The sequence below is a fragment of the Phocoena sinus genome, chromosome 5 (genome assembly GCF_008692025.1).
Source record: "Phocoena sinus isolate mPhoSin1 chromosome 5, mPhoSin1.pri, whole genome shotgun sequence".
NCBI classification, from domain to species: Eukaryota; Metazoa; Chordata; class Mammalia; order Artiodactyla; family Phocoenidae; genus Phocoena; species Phocoena sinus.
This window is the reverse complement of record NC_045767.1, coordinates 48,218,103-48,237,508: the sequence shown is the minus strand read 5'-3', so window position 1 is coordinate 48,237,508 and position 19,406 is coordinate 48,218,103. Positions and strand designations below refer to the sequence as shown.

General features: G+C 34.6%; 1 protein-coding gene across 1 annotated transcript in view; it reads right to left on the bottom strand.

The window, feature by feature from the left end:
* SLIT2 (slit guidance ligand 2) overlaps window positions 1-19,406 on the bottom strand; it is a 123,152-nt gene that overhangs the window by 87,239 nt on the left and 16,507 nt on the right. Inside the window, 5 exon segments of the mRNA XM_032633268.1 lie at window positions 3,691-3,854; window positions 3,967-4,110; window positions 6,823-6,894; window positions 14,669-14,740; window positions 15,231-15,302. Coding sequence (XP_032489159.1) covers window positions 3,691-3,854; window positions 3,967-4,110; window positions 6,823-6,894; window positions 14,669-14,740; window positions 15,231-15,302 — 524 coding nt within the window.

Sequence of the window (19,406 nt, the reverse complement as noted above, 5' to 3'; positions counted from 1 at the left end):
ACCGAAGATTCCCTGGAAACACAAAGAAGGGGCTATACTGAAAGGTGCCTCCAACGTTCCTCAGAACTGCAGAATGGAAACAACAGCTTTCGGGAAAAAACATCCAGGAAGAAGTTGAAGGTGCGCTACAAGGACAACAGAGAGGCTCAAAAGATCTGTGGTTTCTTCTTGGGAAAAAAAAAAAAAGGGTGCAAAAGAGTGAGACTAAAAGAAGATACATCAGGATTGAAAAGGGAGGATATCATGTTTCAGATCAGACACTTTTACTTACAGCCAAAATGGTGAATTCCTGCAAAAGTAAAGATCACCGAGAAGGAAAGAAAGACAGTAAACCCAGTTAAGATTCACATACACGTATAGAAAACTCACTCAGGTCTCTTCCTTCCTCCCTTACTGTGGCAATTATCGGGGAATGGCCTGGTGTGACAAGAATCGTCATGCTTTGTAAACTTTCATAATCATTTTTTGAAGCACAGAAGTACAGGAAAAGCAATGGCATACAAGATGCACAGCACAAATTAAGTTCTTATCAATTCCTCTAGAAAAATGAAGTCTCCACAAGATAAATTTTCTTTGAGTGCTCACTGTAATCTCTAGATGCTATCCAGAATGGTGGTAGGCAAGTAGACATGTAAAATGAAGTGAAAAACTAATCGTGAGATCTTCAAGGACTATCACCGGAACACTTGGATTAAACCTTAGGTTGTGGCTTACATGCTTCATAATGATCTTTCCAACTTATAAATAATGTCACTTAATTGAACTGGAATCAGGATCTCGGAAGAAGTTTGCAAAGCTGAATATAACAGTTTCATTACATTTGCCAATTAATGTTGTGGCATTTATTGAGGATCTGTTGTATTGTAGTTTAAGTTTTCATTTAAAAAGTGAAATAAGGAAATACAGGGAACAAAGTCTAAGTGACAGATACACGAGGTATTTTACATTGAAAATAATCTGCATTCAATGCAATGGCAATGTTTATTTTATGGTTGCTCTTTAGGTAAGCTCATATTTTAATTAAAATCTGGAAAAAAAAAGGGAGGAGAGGTCCAAAGAATTCTTCTGAGTCCTGACTTCTATAATTATTTGTTTAAATCATATAAATTGAATGACCAGAAATTGACAATTAAGCCATGATGTCTGATATAAAAGTTTTGGGTTTTTTTTTTTCCCCAAACCTATTTTGGCTGCTGTTAATAAGAGGACAAAACTGTATCAGAATTTATGAAAACAACCTGACTTTTGTTCCTTATTTGGTGAATTTGAAATATTAATTTCTAAATTATTGATAAAGCATATTTAAATGTGACAGATTGAATAATTTGATAATTATATTCACTTCTCTAATTTGGGGATTTAAGTAATATCGATGTTTTATCCTATAGGGGTTCTGTTTTTCAAAATGGCTTTTTCTGGGTAATAGCTATCAGATGACTTTCTACTTAATAATTGGGTAAAAACACTGAATTTCAAAGATTGCCAATGAAGGCCAATCAACTGTTCTTTTCAACATGTTACTTCTTATGCAGCCAGTGTAATATATATATTACTGATCATTCAAGTCAAAATGTGTAATGAAACAAAATCTGTTAAATGCAAACAATTATTCATATTATAATTCAACAATGGCAAGCAACGCATATCTCCTTAAAATAGAGACCAAATCCAGAGTTCTTCTTAAGAAAATAAGTATGTTTTTTCATACTAACACCTTATAAATATTTGTTAAATTTATAACTATTAAGATATATTATAGTCTAGAATATACCCAAGATATTGTAAATGTAGCCAATGAACCACTAACATGTATTTTTATATAATGGTTTAAAACGAACAAGTCAAGAGGCATTTTACACAATTGGCAGGCAAGGAAAAAATAAGTAAAGAAACATATTTCAAAGAGCTAGTTCTAGAATCATCAGCCTTGATAGTGTTAAGACTGCAGTGGTAAAACATTTCAATTATTTTTCTAAGAAACAGTCCATTCATCTGCCTAAGTTATCCAAGGCACTTGGTGCCCATGAACTTCTGATGCTTTCAGGATGGATGTCAATATTGTTTTCGTGGAGTTATTATACTGTGACTCCAGGGATGTAAGAATTTTAAATCACAAGCAAAGTCCAACTGCACATAAATCAGCAGGAAGTTACTGCTTTGGTATAAAAAGTGAAGCAACAGCAAGCAAAGTAAAGCAAAAAGTAAGGGATACTTTTTTAGTATAAAAAACCTCTATAAAAGAGTAAATCTCATGATGGAAAACACAGTTCTGTGTGTTTGAGACTGATTTCATGTAGAACTAGTTCTTTGACAACAGAAAGGTCTCTGTCTTTAAAACCAGCTTAAGATGCTATATTTTAAAAACAGGTTGAAAGGGCAGATATACAACATAAGGAGAGAAAATTATTTAAGTAGAAAGCCATAGATTGAAACATTTTAGCTACTGTGAGAAATTTCAGATAATGTGCCAAAGTGAGAGAGAGAGAAAAAGGTGGGAGTTTAATAGTAATATGTTTAACATCAGAAGCTGCATGCAAAGGTCAGGTTTTCAGGAAACAGCTACAAGTGATCTATGCAGAAGGAAATATAGCTACAGAGTACCCACTGGATTTTCCAAAGCATGCATATCAAAGTTTTAGCAGCTACATTTTATAAGGTGAGGAAAAGGTGTCTGCAGTTAGTCCTACTACCGAGCAAAACCTACCTGGAATGAAATACTGTTCTTTAGCTAAATAAAAAAAGAGAAAAAAAATAGAAGATGCACCTGAATGTCAGCAAGCAGAGATATGAGTTATATTAGATTAAGAATGGACTAAAGTTACTATAGATAATTAAGTGAAAATGTATATTCACAGCAGTGGCTGAAGTATAATCATGTACAGTGAGTAGGAAATGCATCTGGAACCATGGACAATAAAGGGCTTTGTTTTGATATTAGCTTCTTAGTATAAATTAACTGCCGAATGTGAAATAACTCCTGGAATAGTTAGGTAGCATACTACCCAAAACATATAGAACGCACTTTATTATGAGAAAATAGAAAAGATTATACCTAAGCAAACAGTAAAGTTCAACGAAGTTTTCTCTTTAATATTAATAAAATGCATCTATATTTCACTTTTTATAAGTAAATGTAATATTCCCAAAGTGTTAAAAGATGGCCTTTTGGAAAAAGAATGTACCCTCACAGTCCTATTCAAAATGTGAGAATGCAAAACAAGAAAACAGCATTCGGTGTGAGAAGCAAGGAATCCGGAGCTTTTTTTCCCCCTACTTCTGAGCCTGAGCAAATCAAGTAACCAAATCTCAGTTCACTTTCTTAAAGAAATGGAAACATGATTAATTACTTTACTGTTGCTCAGTGAAAAACAAGACAACAAACTTGAGACTTACAGCCTTTTAAAGGCACTGAGTTAGATAAAAGGCCCCTGTTAAATTCAAACCCTGGGATTATAGTATGAAGTATCCAGGCGTCTTTTTTTCTTTATTTCTTCTGCTGGATATTGTGTTAAAAAGGTTACATGTAGGAGTGCTACATGAATTGTGACTACAGTTCTTTTCCTTCATGGGCAGAAGAAAAAGAAATACGATTCTGCAATGTTTGGTAATTCAGCTCAAGGCCAGCTGTCTGTACATCTCACTACTGTTTTGGGTAACGCTGGGGAAATGTTACACAAAGTAAGAAATTACCTGAACAACGGAATTTCTTGCTTTTGATCTGTCCAATTCTTTTATTTGCCAGACGCCGGGGGCTGGTGCAGCGGGCACCACTGGTCTCGATTGGGTTGGTATGAAGATAATCCGCCAGCCACTTGAGATGGCAGTCACAAATAAAGGGGTTCTGGGCCAAATGCCTTTCAGAAACACATACAGAACACTTTTACACATGACTTGCAATGAATTCAACTCTCCAATTCAGAGTGAATACAATGGTCATCACGTTTGATCCAAATCCTATATACATACATGGTTTGAATGGCACGGAGAGGTGAAAAGGTCCCCTTGGCGATGGTCTGAAGCTTGTTGTCATATAAGGAGAGAAGGTTCAGGTTGTGCAGATCCTGAAAAGCATCTACCCGAAGGCAGTTTATCTTGTTGGCATTCAATAATCTGTTTGATTAAATAGTCGTAGAATTAAAGTGTAGTATCTCATTAACCCATCTTCAAGACTCTGTTGTTCTTGAAAAAACCCAATCAAGAAATCCATTTCTTTTACCCTTAACATTAAGTAATCATTGAGGTATCACAGGCTGAAGATTTGGGGTCATGGCAGATAAAGCATGGGTCATGTCTAATGATTGGATTGCCTAAATCTAGTGGTACTTATACATTTATTCAACAAAAATTATTAAATATATTCTCTGGAATGTGTAGAAGTACAGCAATAGAGGCCTTTTATAGAGGCCCTCATGTTTGCCCAAAGACAGTTTAGCCCTCCAGGGGCAGAGAATTTTCTTTGATACTTCTTTTTCTCTGTCACCATTCAGTTCAGAGCTTTGATACTTCGGACTTTAACAAATGTTTAGTAGCTCAAAAAATATGTGCTATGTGGTTTGGGTATGATGCTTTCTTATCTAACACACTGAAAACTGTTTTCCCATTTGCCCACCAGAATCTCTGTAATTCAGGGTATTCCAGTTTTACTTGCCTTTTTAAGACCTCAATTCCCTGCACATGCAAAGCCAGGACTTTCTAGTGGTGGTTCTCCCTGCTGTACTCTTTTTTTATCTTCCTTCAGAAACTGCAGTTTTGGCTTTCTCTGTGATCTATATAGTACTTTCTTAAGAGCTTAGAGGCGTGGTTTGAGGTGCGGACTGATTAATCCTATACCTCCCCACTTGGGGCCACAACACACGGCCCACTGGCCATGTTCCCTAACTAGTGAGCTAAGAAAGGAGCTGGAAAGCACAATGCTAAGGACAAGGAAAAGATGCGGAGCCTGGAAGACACAACTAACGAAAGTGCCGTTCTGAGCACTTTGTACTTAGTTTACATTCAGGTGGCCCAGAAATTAGGGGGAAAGTACTGAACACTACTTTCTTTTGTTCCTTCCATTTACCTACTTCTTCTCAATATCTCATCTGTTCAAGCAGATCTAAGATGTTTAACCTAACCAAATTCTCAACTAACCATAAAGAGTCAATTGTGCCACATTAGCTGTGGCAGGCTTAGTCTAGAGATACAACTTAAGGCAGAGGGAGAAAGCTGGCTTTTTTAGTAAGGTTTATCTACATACAGATTCCCAGTGTTTATCAACCCACTTGTTACAACAACTACTAATAAGTGTGTGTGGAAAGAAAAAGGTGCCATTTTTAGTGTTGGTACTAGGCAGGACAGTGGTAGCAAGAGAATGTAAGTGAATGGTGAGGAGAATAATGCTAAGAAGATGTGAAAGAATGACACAAAAGTAAATAACAAATAGGCAACACTTGGCTATAGTACCTAGCTATACCTATAATGTGTATAGAGTCATCCTATTCAAGATCAGAAACAATATTTGCTAACTCACTGCAAATGAAGGGTTAAAAAATAATTTGATGCCCAAATAAAGTCACTAGGTAACAAAGGTCAGTATTTATCATGACGGATTGGTCTGTTGTAAAATCAATTTATTGAGTTATGTAGCATTAAGAAGAGAGAGAGAATGGAACAGAATTGACAGTACTATACATAGTGAGGTTAAACAGTTTTGTTAATGATTTGCTTCATTTGTGTGTCTGTATGAACAGACACATATGTGTATATGTGTACATATGCATACACACATGTATATGTGTATATGTATGACACATATGTGTATATGTGTGAACTGTGTTGTGATATAAAATATGTTTCTGCATAATAATGAAAGGTTTAAAATGTGGATAATAGGATGTAATTATAAACATACATTTATCAAGTAAGGAAAAAAATCAACCTTTGGGCTGTTTGTGAGACCAGGAATAAATTTTTACCAAGTAAGTGGTTCAAACCCCAACTCCAACAAATACACACATCCAAAAGAGAAAATAGCATTCTAAACTTAAGAATTTTAAAGCAGACTGACTGTGGGCTAGTTGAGAGAAAAAATTATATCACACTCATCTTTCTATCCACAGTAGCTAGGTCAGTGTGTACCCCAAATGAGATACCCTATAAGTGTTTGGTGATTTGAATAGACTTTGATGGTCCAACACTAACAATCTTAGTATTATCATATTTTATCAATCTCATTTTCATATGAGCATTAATTAAGACATCTGGGGTCAAGTCTTATTCTTATAAATATGTATTATAAATACTTCTTCGAGACAAATAAGTTGTAGCTATTCTCTAAGCAGAGTGGTCTTTAAAGACAAAATCCAGGAAATTGACAGATAATTCTCTCACTAAAGATTAGTTTGAGTGTTACCACTCTGTCCTAGGCTACTAAACACCGTCTTTGTGTTGGGGGATGTTATTCTAGTATTGTCACTGTTGCAGATTCTTTGGACAAAGGTGGATAAACATATTACCAGGTCTTTCTCTTTTCCAATTATTGGTAAATCAAACCAGAGAAATTTCATAAAGGTCAAGGATTCCACAAACTATAAATGATAGAACAGCCAGGATGCCCACATTTATGACAATGTGGAAAGAAAGGTTTGGGAACAATTTCAAAGTGTTGTGTCTTCAAATAAATAACCATCATCAATGTTAGCTCCACTAGACTAATCTTTTCCATTTCATTAAGCTATGTCATTTTGGGTCAAATTTTTCTGAAGCCTCCATGAAAATATGAGATGGTACACTGGCTAAAATATATATTTGGGTTCAACAGATCAGAAACAATCAAATACTTACAGTAGCTGTAAGGAAAACAGTCCTTCAAATAAACTTTTTGGGAGTTCTGTGATTTTATTTCCATAGAGGACACTGGAAAAACATGATTTGAACAAACAAAAAAATTAGACATCAACCAGCAAAACAAATTCAGCCAAACATATGTATTCAGGCATATAGGAGGTCAGTAAGCTCCATACGTCATAAAAGCCATAGTTGAGTAAACAAACTTCAATTTGCAAATGTTTTTTCCCTGATTATAGATTAGACGTAGCTTATGGTAGAAAGTTTGGAAAACATAGAAAAACAAAAAAATTAACATAATTTATTTCCCTTTCATAGAAATGTCCACTGTTAAATTGTCATGTGTTTCTACACACACACACACACACACACACACACACACGCACACACACGCACACACAGTTCATATGTAATGAGAGCACACAGTACATAACAAAGGAGAACAGCAAATGCGGAACCTACTGTTCTTTAAAGGGATGAGGTTTAGGATTATCATAATGGAAAACAGTGAAAGGAATCCACATAAGTGTAAAATTTTCGTTTTAAACATATAATGTATATGCATAAGAAATGTAAGATTTGTGAAGACAGTGATCATTAATATTGATACAGGAGAATTTTTAAAATGTATGTTCCCCAAAGAAATATGAATAGGAATGTATTGTCATGTCCCTACCTCTGATTAGCCACTAAGTGTAGCCACAAAGTGCAGGGACCATGACTTAATTACTTCAGCATACTTGGTGCCTAGGTTTTGACACACAGTGATGTTCTAACATTGGATTGATGAGTGAATATTGTTTGAAGAGTAAAATGAGTAATAAATTAGCACAGGAACAAATTAAGGAATAAATTAATGTATTCACAGAAAGGGTGAAATGAGGGGATTTCAACAGCAAATAAATGAAAATAATTGACTCATCATGTTGGCTATTGACCACAGATCTGCAATGATGCCCCTCTATTCTCAGGCCTCAAAAGCAGAGGACCACAATTATGTGTAGGAAAAGACAGAAATTATATTTTTAGAGGAACAATTTGACAACATGTATCAAGAGTCATAAAGATGTTTATATAAATTTTAACTTAGTAGTTTCTCTCAAGAGTTTAAGAAAAAAATCGGAGACAAACACAATATTTTATCTGTCAAATGTTGTTCATGGAATAATTTATAACAGTGAAAAATTAAATACAAATAAAGTGTATCCAAGTTCCAAAGAAGGGGATTGGCTAAATATATATTTCACATTGATAAAAATCATGTTCTGAAGAATATTTAGTGAAATGAAAGTATTCATGATACAACACTAAGTTTAAAAGAGCATAATGCAAAAGAATATATTATAGTATAATTTTAACTTTGTTTAGAAGAATATATACATATATACATAAAAAAAAAGTGGAAAATCTCTAGATGGTAAGTGACTTACTGTCCAGAGGTCATTTGAATTTGAATCTATATATACTATCTTTATTTTTAAAATATTCTCTAGGATGGGCATAAATTACTTTAAAAAGTCAGAAGTATTCTTTTGGAAGAGAAATAAATGATGTCATAAAATGTGGAGGAGGGTGGGAGGGAGGGAGATGCAAGAGGGAAGAGATATGGGAACATATGTATATGTATAACTGATTCACTTTGTTATAAAGCAGAAACTAACACAACATTGTAAAGCAATTATACTCCAATAAAGATGTAAAAAAAAATGTGGAGGAAAAAGCCAAAATGAGAATCAAAATAATTAATATGTTTGGCAGCTGTACATGATTTCTGTTTGGAAAGGAGGAAAATAATGCAAGAGAGATGAATCAGAGTGAGGAAAAAGCTGTTCCCTTTTAAGATGTCAGTGAGAGGTGGGATATATTACAAAATATGAAGAAAATTCTTAAGGGAACAAATAAAGCTGGGTGCTATACTGTACAATGTGACATTTCATTTGTATAGATTCCAGTGGTATAGTTATACAGTATAACATAAAAATTCATTTGTGTAGAATATAGATTTTTTTAAAAAAACTTAACACAATTAGAGAAGAAACAATTTTAAAAATACAAGAACAAAAGAGAGAATTCTACATTGTCAGGCTCAAGGAGGTAAGGGCGTTAAGAAAGGGTAGAGCAATAATAATATATATCTTAAGGTCAAGAATAAGAGAACAGAGGGCTTTAGGGAACAAATGATCAGATCAAGGTGGCACCAATTCGGGATATTCAACTGAATATCATTCAAGTAATGCACTCAGCAATAGGTATCGTACACTCATTATGTGCCAGGAACTTTGCCAGGTTCTAGGCTTCGTGCCCAATTAAACTGAATCCAGCTGTTACTTGTTCAATGTTCACCATTGGCCCGTGTGCCAGCCGCTGATACAACTGAGATGAATAAAAGGTATGGCTTCGAAGAGACACCCAAAAGGGCTATTTTGAATATTGAAGGAGTTTCACATTTTGAACCCATCGAGATCTAAAAAGGAAACAGGATGTGTAAGAACTGTGGGGAACCCACATTAGAATCAAAGGGTGAGTAATTTAGTAGGTTGTTCACTTGGGTCTTTTGTTTCAAAGGTTTGTTCAAATAGCACAAAAGGAGGACTAGCTAGACAGTGTGCCATACTTACACTGTGAACATTTTCTTTTCCAACAAATCATTCTGTTTCCTTTAAGATCATGATAAGAAAATAGATGTTTACTATTAATGAGACAATTTGGGTACAGGGGAGAAAAAGACGAAAATCACAAAAGGACGTAGGAAATCTGTAAGTGTAGGTATAATTGGGTATATGGACTATCATAAAAATATTATAATAAATACTTGATATGATGGGGATGAGATTTCTCTACAAAACGGTATAGCAATACTAGGGCTGAATAGTTTTTTTACACACAATGAGATCGAAATGGTAGGAAGGAAAAAGGGATTTAAAAATATCAAAAGTCCAAAGACCAGGACAGAACAATTGGATGGCAGCCAAGAAAATAGGGCCAAAGTCTATAAAAATGAGGGAAAGGAGTATCATCACATAAAGATACAAACTGCAAGAGGGCCAATGAGAATCTTGCTATACTCATAAGAGGGAATGAAAAATTTTAAAAATCAAGATAAAAATAATTCAGGTGAAAAGAAAATAAATACATGAGTAATATGCACAATTTCCAAATACCAAGAATGACAAATTGGGTAGCTTTTCTACAGTTTTCTTATACATGGCTTATATTTGCCATTCTATATACAGTACAATTATGCTGATAGAGAATTTTTTATAGTCGTTTGAAACAACAGGGAAATCTTATGGCAGCTTTTTTACCTGCTACAAGAAGGAAGGCTAAGAATACTAAACCCAGTTTCACTCTGGTGTTTCAATACTGGGACAGTAAGATACAGCAACCACTGCTGGCCAGTCTTTGACTTCTCCTGCCCTTGCTGAAAGCAGAAGACAGAACTCCTACTAAAGAGAAAAAATGTCCAAATTGGAAATCTACATGATGGCTATCATGAAAAAGGTGCAATGGGCAGACTTACTATCCAAATAAATGTTAAAGAGCTATACTTACTTATAAATGAAAAACCACGTGTACTTGAGAATTAAAACACTAAGCAAATTTAAAGAGAGTACAGTAAAGAGAAAGCAGAGGTCGCTACATTTTCACTGAAAACCAGTGGTAAATGCAAGGTACTGTGCTGGACAGTTAATATCAGTCCAAGAAAAGCCTGTAGGAAATGCAAATACAGCAAACAAGCCTAACACTATAGACCCCTGTGGAATTTGTGAGCTGGTTAGTGAAGAGAGGAAATAAGAATTAGTGAACTACAATAGTTTGTAAAAGGTTAATGAAAAAGTAAGAAGAGGGGAAAATCATATTCTGAGGATCTTGGGCATAAAAATTCCCTGGGATAATTAAAATCCAAAATCATACACATTGATAAGTATCAGGAGAAGAATTTGCCATGGTCTTATTGTAATATCTCTTGAAAGTTTACTCTGTGTTTTTAACAAAGCCAGGAGAGGAATAATCTCATCCCCATCTTAGAGATGAGATAACTGAAGAACAGCGAAATTAGTAACTAGCTCTGTGTACCAGTGAGTTAGAGCCAGTATTCGAATACAAGCCATCCAGCATTCTAAAGGAGATATGCTTAGCCACTATGCTGCACTGCTATAACACTTAATATAAAGTTATTTTGTTAATACAAATATATATAATTATAATATAATATAAATCCAACCAGTAAATGAAAAATAAAAAATGTTTAGAGGCAATGCTAAATGTACTTGTACGCCAAGTTCTTAAGAAATGATTATTAAATATTATAGAAATTTTGTTGATGTCACAGTGAAAGTAATAAAAAGCCCTGAGGATAAAATGATTTCATAGATGCATGTATTTTGAATGATATTTTGTTAATAATAGGTAATACATTGTTATATAATAAAATATGTTAATATATAATAGTGGTATATAATATATATAATAGTGATATATAATAATACGTAACAAAATAAATGTTAATAAAAATAAATAAATGTTAATGAATTTAATAGGAGGGACCTTAAAAAACACTCAACAGATGAAATCCAGTTTTCTCTAAGATATACTATTTTGGTAATTGAATAAGAAATCAATTTATTAAATAAAATGCATTGGAGGTATTTGGCAACATACCACCTTTAAATATTTCGCTTCTTTAGCAAATGTAGTGATTAAATTAAGCTGGCTATATAATTGAGTACAGCTGCAGTAAGACATATAAAAGCAACTTGTACAAGTAAACACTTCATTTAAAGGAAGAAATGTGGCCTATTTGCATCCCTCTTGCAGTTAATCTACATACACCTAAGTCACTTCACCCCTTTCTGGAAGACTTAAACTCCTGGCTCACTATTTCAGTCTCCAACATGATTCTTTTCCAGCAACCTTTCACCATATTTATCCCTCTACCCTCGTGGCTGTACCCGAGACCTTGCCATTACCAACAACTGCAACCTTTTCATTATTTTAATTTCAAGCATCTGCTCCCCTCAAGTCATACTGACTTTTGCTTGCTCTGTCTTGAAACACTCTGCACACTCCTACCTCAGAGCCTCAGTATTTAGCTGTTCCCTCTGTTTTTTTAATACTTTTATTTTATTTATTTATTTATTTTTGGCTGCGTTGGGTCTTTGTTGCTGCATGTGGGGCTTTCTCTAGCTGAGGCGAGCGGGGGCTACTCTTCGTCGCGGTCCACGGGCTTCTCATTGCAGTGGCTTCTCTTGTTGCAGAGCACAGGCTCTAGGCGCACGGGCTTCAGTAGTTGTGGCATGTGGACTCAGCAGTTGTGGGTCACGGGCTCTAGAGCGCAGGCGCAGCAGTTGTGGTGCACAGGCTTAGTTGCTCCACGGCATGTGGGATCTTACCGTACCAGGGCTCGAACCCGGGTCCCCTGCATTGGCAGGCGGATTCTCAACCACTGCACCACCAGGGAAGCCCTGTTCCCTCTGTCTTGAATGCTCTTTCTCCATATCTCTGCAGAGCTCACTCCTACAATCCCAATCTTCAGATCTTTGCCCAATATCACCTTCCTGGGGGGCCTTTGTTAATTGTTCTTTTTAAAATTTCAGCTCTCCCCTCCTCTAGCATTCCTTATCCCCTTTCCTTTCTTAGTTTTCCTTCATAGCACCTGTATCATCAGATATACTATATTTCTGTCCATAGTTTACTTTATCATTGGTCACCTCCACAAGGGAGGGATTTTGGTGTTTCGTTCACTCACGTGGGGACTAGTACACAAGAGGGGCCCAAATACATTTCTATTGAATTTATGATTGTGTTTAAATGAAGAAAAGGGTGATTGCAAATCCGGGTAGTTATATATTTTATGGAAGGGGTAAATAATTTAATCTTCGGAAGGCCAATTCAGAACATGAACACAAAGAGGAAAATGATATTAGTTATAATATATGGACTTTCTCTGTGATATCATAGCTATTTGATTTTCTCCTAGCTTTTCTGTTTTATAATGTTATAAGGCATTCCAGAAGTGGGTATTCCACTTCTGGAAAAAGGTTCCTACTTTTCCATGTACTGCTATGATTTGAACTAGAAATTCCTCAGTGACTTAGCGTCCTGACTGAAATGCAGTTCTACAAGGAAAGATAATGCTTTTCTATAGCTTTCCAAAAGAGCTATGTACATGAGAGCTATGATCTTGAAGACTAAGATCCCAATTCAGCAAGCAAGTTCTTTTACATGTGTTGTCATTTCTTTTCCAATTTGCCATTAGTTTATTATATATGTAGATTAGTACATACGTTATAATCATTAATTATAATAAATATATATTTAATAAATATAATGTAATTTACTGTGATGAATGATTAACAAAATTAAAATGATTACTCTTTTATTTATCTTATTATTTCTTTTTACCATTTAATTCTCACAACCACAAGTGTCAACATCATTAAGGCAGTAGAACTTAACAGTAAACTCTGCAAGCAAGCAGATATAAATCAGAATTCTCCATCCATTTCTCTCTTTTTTTGACATTTAATGGTTATCTTTGAGGCACAGATACTTGAAGGACCAAGACTTTGTACACTGACTTGACTTTTGTTCTGTCCTTTTGTATGGCTGGGAGGTTGTCTATCCTTACTTTGGATAGTATTACTGTCCAGGATGGTATGTACTTTCCGGACAATTTGGGTGATTTAATAGAGTTTTGCACTGCGCTTTGCAATTTTAGAATCTGACAGCCCACCCTGAGAACAGTGCATGACTGTACTTTACACTTTCTGCCAATAGCTGTTTCCCTGGTCTTGGACTTCATCTATTAAAATAAAAATCCGAAACAAAAACCAAACAGAAATGAACCTAGGCAGACACTGCAGGTGAAGTGATAGTTTTCCATTTTTTTCTTCAAAGAAAACTGCAGTTTTCTGAGCAGACCAGCATAGCAACTTGAACATCCATGTGCCCAGAAGAGCTGGTTCATCTCCTCCCCTTGGTATGAGTGTAAACTGTTATATAAACCAAAGGTGTTTATCTGAGTATCACACATGTGTATCCTGAAATTCTCACTGGCTACCATTGACTTCTGAAGTTTCTAAGTGCCCTGCAGTAATTTACAACAATAAGAACCCTTCTCTAAGCATCATCTCTTAAAAAAATACCAGATTTCATTTCCAAACTTTAAAATTAAAATTTGAAATAAAAGCTAACTCTACTCGGTGGACTTCTGAAGATTTTGTACAAGTTTGAAGGAATAATGGCCTTTATAAATTCACTTCAGGACCACTTTAATTTACATAGCTATCTCCCTGGAAGTCCTTTTGACATTAAAAAGCTGTCATACTTTCTTATCTTTGTTCTTTGAGAGATTAAAGCTGGTCTGTCAGGGAAGTCCTTAGGTGATGAAGCAGGGGTTGGGGGGCCCTCTCAGTGGTCGTCTTCCACTGTTCTCTGCAAGACTTCGCCCAACATCATTCTAAAGGGGACTGTAATTGTCCCCAGTGACAGCAGCTATGGGCTTAAGGATTATCAACACAACACTGACCAGAGCACTCCAAAATAAACATTTTCCCTTTACTTCAGAAAGAAAACATTGTCCAAAAAGGGGCTCATACTCTTGCTCTCTAAACAGCAGAACTGTCAAACCTTAAAATATATACCCCTAAAAATTGGCTAATTTTAGTGGCAGGTAGCAGTTCTCCATAAAAATGATGAAATTCACTAAAGATTCATACTAATTATTATTAATAATTCATAATAAAAACCTGAAAGAGTATATCCCTTAATTCCAAATTTAAAACTAGTGCCACTATTCCTTGTGCATGCTGCTTCCTTCAGTGATGTGGTCAATACTTACAGTGAATTCAGAGAGCGTAGTCCTTGGAAAGCATCTGGTGCTAGCTCAGAGATCTGATTATTGCTCAGGTCGCTAAGATTAAAAATAGGTTAGGTTAAACTAAATAGAATATCAGTGAGATTTCCTGAAGGAGAAAGCTATTTATTGCCTTTGCATGTCAGTTTTGCACCTATCAATACATATATAAAATTTGCAACATGAAACATCTGAAGCATCCTAAATTAAAAAAAAACACACTTTTAAATCAATTATTGGCTATTTTCCTAAATTATTATTAAAGATGGCATGTGTTATTTTTGAAAATAGAATATTTAAGAATTTGATTGCATAATGACCACGTACATTCACACTAGTGTGAATTAATATGCTAAATTACAGAGAACTTAAAAAATTAAGAGTTTAGCTTTTAACATTACAATATTATAGAACTAGCAACAGATAGTCACATCATTTAATATTTAATCTGTCGAGTACTTATTCATACTTAAATGGATGTCTTCGCATGGTCATGACTTGTATAATTTTTAAAAATTACACTGATTTCAGAATATTATTCACTCACATTCTTCTAAGCTTTTTATATGGTGAGAAAGCTCCAGGAGGAATGACCTTGATTGAGTTCTGTTCCAAACGTCTGCAATGAAAAAAAAATTAAGTTTTAAATAGAAATGTGAGCTCCCAGATATGTTTAATTCAAGCCATGTCAAGAGCAAAGGTGATATGCTTTATAAGTGATTTTCTTTTTTTTCTCAAAAAAGGCTACTAAAATTAATTGTGCTCTGCCCTAAATGTGGTACAAGATTGGGAATAAAAACAAAGCAACTCTAAAAACAATAAAAATATTCTGATTTTTTAGGCATTACAAGTTCATTAATATTTAAGTCTGGAGTTTGTATAAAAGAAAGAACACCTGTAAGAAGCTAAGTTGGGAATACGTTTTGCTAACTTCAATATCAGGAAGAAATACGTTGTAACACTGAAAAGATGTAGAACATGTTTTAGAGATAACCATAACTCTTCCACAAAAGACATTATGGTTGAATACTAAATTTTACAAACCATTTCCTCTACAGAAAGCATATTATAGCTTGAAAGAATTGTTATATGCAGAAAATTAATTTTGAAGCTTCTTCTGAGGCAAAAATCCTATATTCTAAATTTATAAGTGCTACAGATATTTTCAGTAAAACTGTCTGGACTCTGTCAATCCATTATGTGAATATTTCATGTGAAAACCACTGCAGCAAAGTGCATTTAAACACAACTGCCATGTTTTTATGATGCACTAAAATCTGAGAGGTGAAAATAACCCTCTAACATTAACTATTCCATGGTTCTGCTATCAAAGAAAGACAAGACTTTACCCATCTAGTTATGAAAGACACAAGACAGCATATTTCACAGGGTATTTTGGTAAATATTTTAGTCCTTCAAAAAATGCTGTCTCTCAGCCTCATTTCTACCCATGTAAATATGCTAATACACATTTCCCATCCCTTCTCCTCGCTTCTGCTCTGTATCCCAGAGAGCTGACTCCTGTGAACCATTTAGTCCAGGCTCAGTTGCTAACTGGCTTTTGTGAGACTTCATCAGTGAGAGGAACTGGTGGGAGACCCAAGGTGGGACGAAGGGAGAAGCCAGGGTATTCTCCCCTTTTCTGCCTCAGGATATGTCCTCAGCAGTGGTCTCATCTCCTCCTTAATTTTAGCTCCTGCTAAGGGCCAGCTCCTAACTTTGTATATCATCAACTTCTTAGTTCTTTGTAGCCCTGGGGGTGGAAGCAGCTTTCTAATCTGTGTCACTTTCTAGAGCTGTTTAACTCATTTGTCATATTAAATCCCTCTGTTGAAATACCTGGCATGAGCTCCATTTTCTTGCCCAAATTAAAAAATATATATATATAAAATACACATATATGTATATACATTTATATTGGTATATTTATGTATAAATATTATATATAGAGAGAGGCCATATATAGGCTATATATGTGTCATATACAGTGATTCATTTTTATTGAATGTTGGTAATACTTTGACATTATATGTATTACAAGCATTTAATGGACATCAGATCAACATAAATAAAATATCACTAGGCGGTTAAGTCAAATTGCTTAAATTACGGTCTTTTCTGATTCAAAGGCCTTATATTACAATATAATGTTTTCTTCAACAGTCTCAGTGTTCACCCTCTGACCTCCTTGTCTCTAAAGGCAATGGGTTTCCCCAGTCTTCGCCGCTCTTGAACTCACTGTAGCATATGATATTGTGAACAATCCTTCCTCCCTTGGATGTGACACTATATGTTCCTGATTCTCGCTCTGCTTTTCTCTTTCTATTTATGGCTTCATTTTCTAGTCCTCCAAATTGAGTTATTCCCCAAGTTTCTGTACCTTGCTTTCTCACAAAAAGTTAAATCTTTTCTGTAACTTGCAATATTAGTCCAGAAAGCAGAAGTTATTTTGTTCACATTAAAGAAAAACTTAAACTTAAGCTATTTACGAAATATGTTAAGGAAGCAAATTAAAATCACTCATATTACAGTACTCAGATCTGTGAATCTTACTTTAGCTTTTCTGCACGCATATTTATTATATATAATTAAAATCTTACTGTACAGAGAATTTTGAGTTGACTCCTTTACACTAAACATCATATCATCCATGTTTTCCTATATCATTAAAATTTTCGGAAGACATTATTTTTAATGTTTTCATGACAATTCAATTGTGAAAATGTGCCATATTTCCTTAATCATTCCTTATTGTTAGCCGTTGAAGTTAATAATAATTTCACATCAATATTAATAATATTGTTTAGTTATTTTAAGATGACTAGAGCACAGCCTCCTTTTGAAGCTTTCCTTTACTTTCTTAGGTATAGTTAACTGTATCTTTCTCTCTGCTCAAGGGCATTTTCTTCTAAACTCCTCTGCTCTTATCTGACTGCATTCTATTTATTTTTCACATATCCCTCCTCCACCAAGTTGTTGGCCCCTAAGGGGTAGATTTACCCTAGAAGACAAGAAATAAACTCATGAAGCAAATATGTATTTCCTTCATATGGATTATTTATCTAGGTCTTAAAAAAGGGTTACTTTTTTCAAAAGCTCTAAGTATAGCAAAGGATATTTTAATCATTTCACTATTACATTATTGATTAGAACATTATGAATTGACGGTTTAGAGACACATATTTTTTTGCTGTGATCCATTCCTGTAGTTGGATTTTAAGAAGTTTAAAATGTAATCGACAAAAATATAGTAAAAACAAGCTATAGATGGAATACTCTTGATTAAAGGACTTTCTTCAAATCCAGGCCAATGAAACATCATTTCATTTTGTTAAAGATTTTCTCAAAATAATATAATGCGATATAAGAAAAAATAAAAATTCTTAGTGTCTAGCAGGTTTCTTTCAACAGTCATGCAAAACTAGATCATACAATTACTTTTCGTAAATATAATTTCAGTTTCTTGAAAATAAGGAATCAGCAATTATTCATTCATTCATTCAATCTGCAAATATTTAATGACGGTCCTGTGCAACATATTGTATTACATAATTGGAATTCAATGGTGATCAAAAGCAGATATGTTTATACCCTCATGGACGTTTTATTGATAAAGTGCCCAGTTTTACAGTTACATTTCCAACTAATTTGTTCAATATAAGTTTTTTTAAAAATGAGATATTTAGTACTGAGACTTCTGAAATGTCAATAACATTAACTTACAAATGTGGTCAAACTAATTCTATCGCTTAATATAATTAAAAAGCTTCTTTAGAAATTTTAAAATTCATTTATTATTTTAAAGTCTCAGAACCTAGAATACTTATAATGATCACTAATTGTTCTAATGGCTTTTAAATATATATATATATATATATATATATATATATTTATTATTTTTTTTTGCGGTACACAGGCCTCTCACTGTTGTGGCCTCTCCCGTTGCGGAGCACAGGCTCCGGACGCGCAGGCTCAGCGGCCATGGCTCACGGGTCTAGCCACTCCGCGGCATGTGGGATCTTCCCGGACCGGGGCACGAACCCGTGTCCCCTGCATCGAAAGGCAGACTCTCAACCACTGTGCCACCAGGGAAGCCCTTAAATATATTTTATTGTAACTTAGTTTGTGTTGAATCTGCAGTTAATTTCATTGATAACTATTCCTGCTAAAGCAAACAAAACAAAAAGATATAAGTGGGCCATCTATTTTTTTAGGAAATGCATGCTCAAAAAGTTACAAAACAAAGAGAATTCGTGATGAAAACATATTTAATATTATATGCAAAAGTAACTCAAACATAATATAGCAATACTGCAGGTATTATTCCTTATTGCAATGTCCCATGACTTAATCTACATATGGCAAACCATATCATTTACAACATATGCAACAGAAAGCTGAACAATGACATGTACAATGGATTTGCTTGCTTTTCTTTATTTATCTATTTACTTCCAACCTTGTTCCAAAAAAAGAGTATTTGAAAAGAAGCTTAAATGGTTATTTACATTGACTTAGCAGCTAATTGGTTTTTATGGCACGGTCTAGCAGTCCATTAAGGCACAACATAATTGCCTCCTTCATTCAAAGAGACAGATTCTCACGCAGGGAAATATTCTACCACTGACAGATGTCAAACCATAAGTTTTAAAACGTTTAAAATTGGCCATTTTCTTGTTTTCAGTGGACAAACAATAAACTAATGTGTACTTCCTGTAAACTT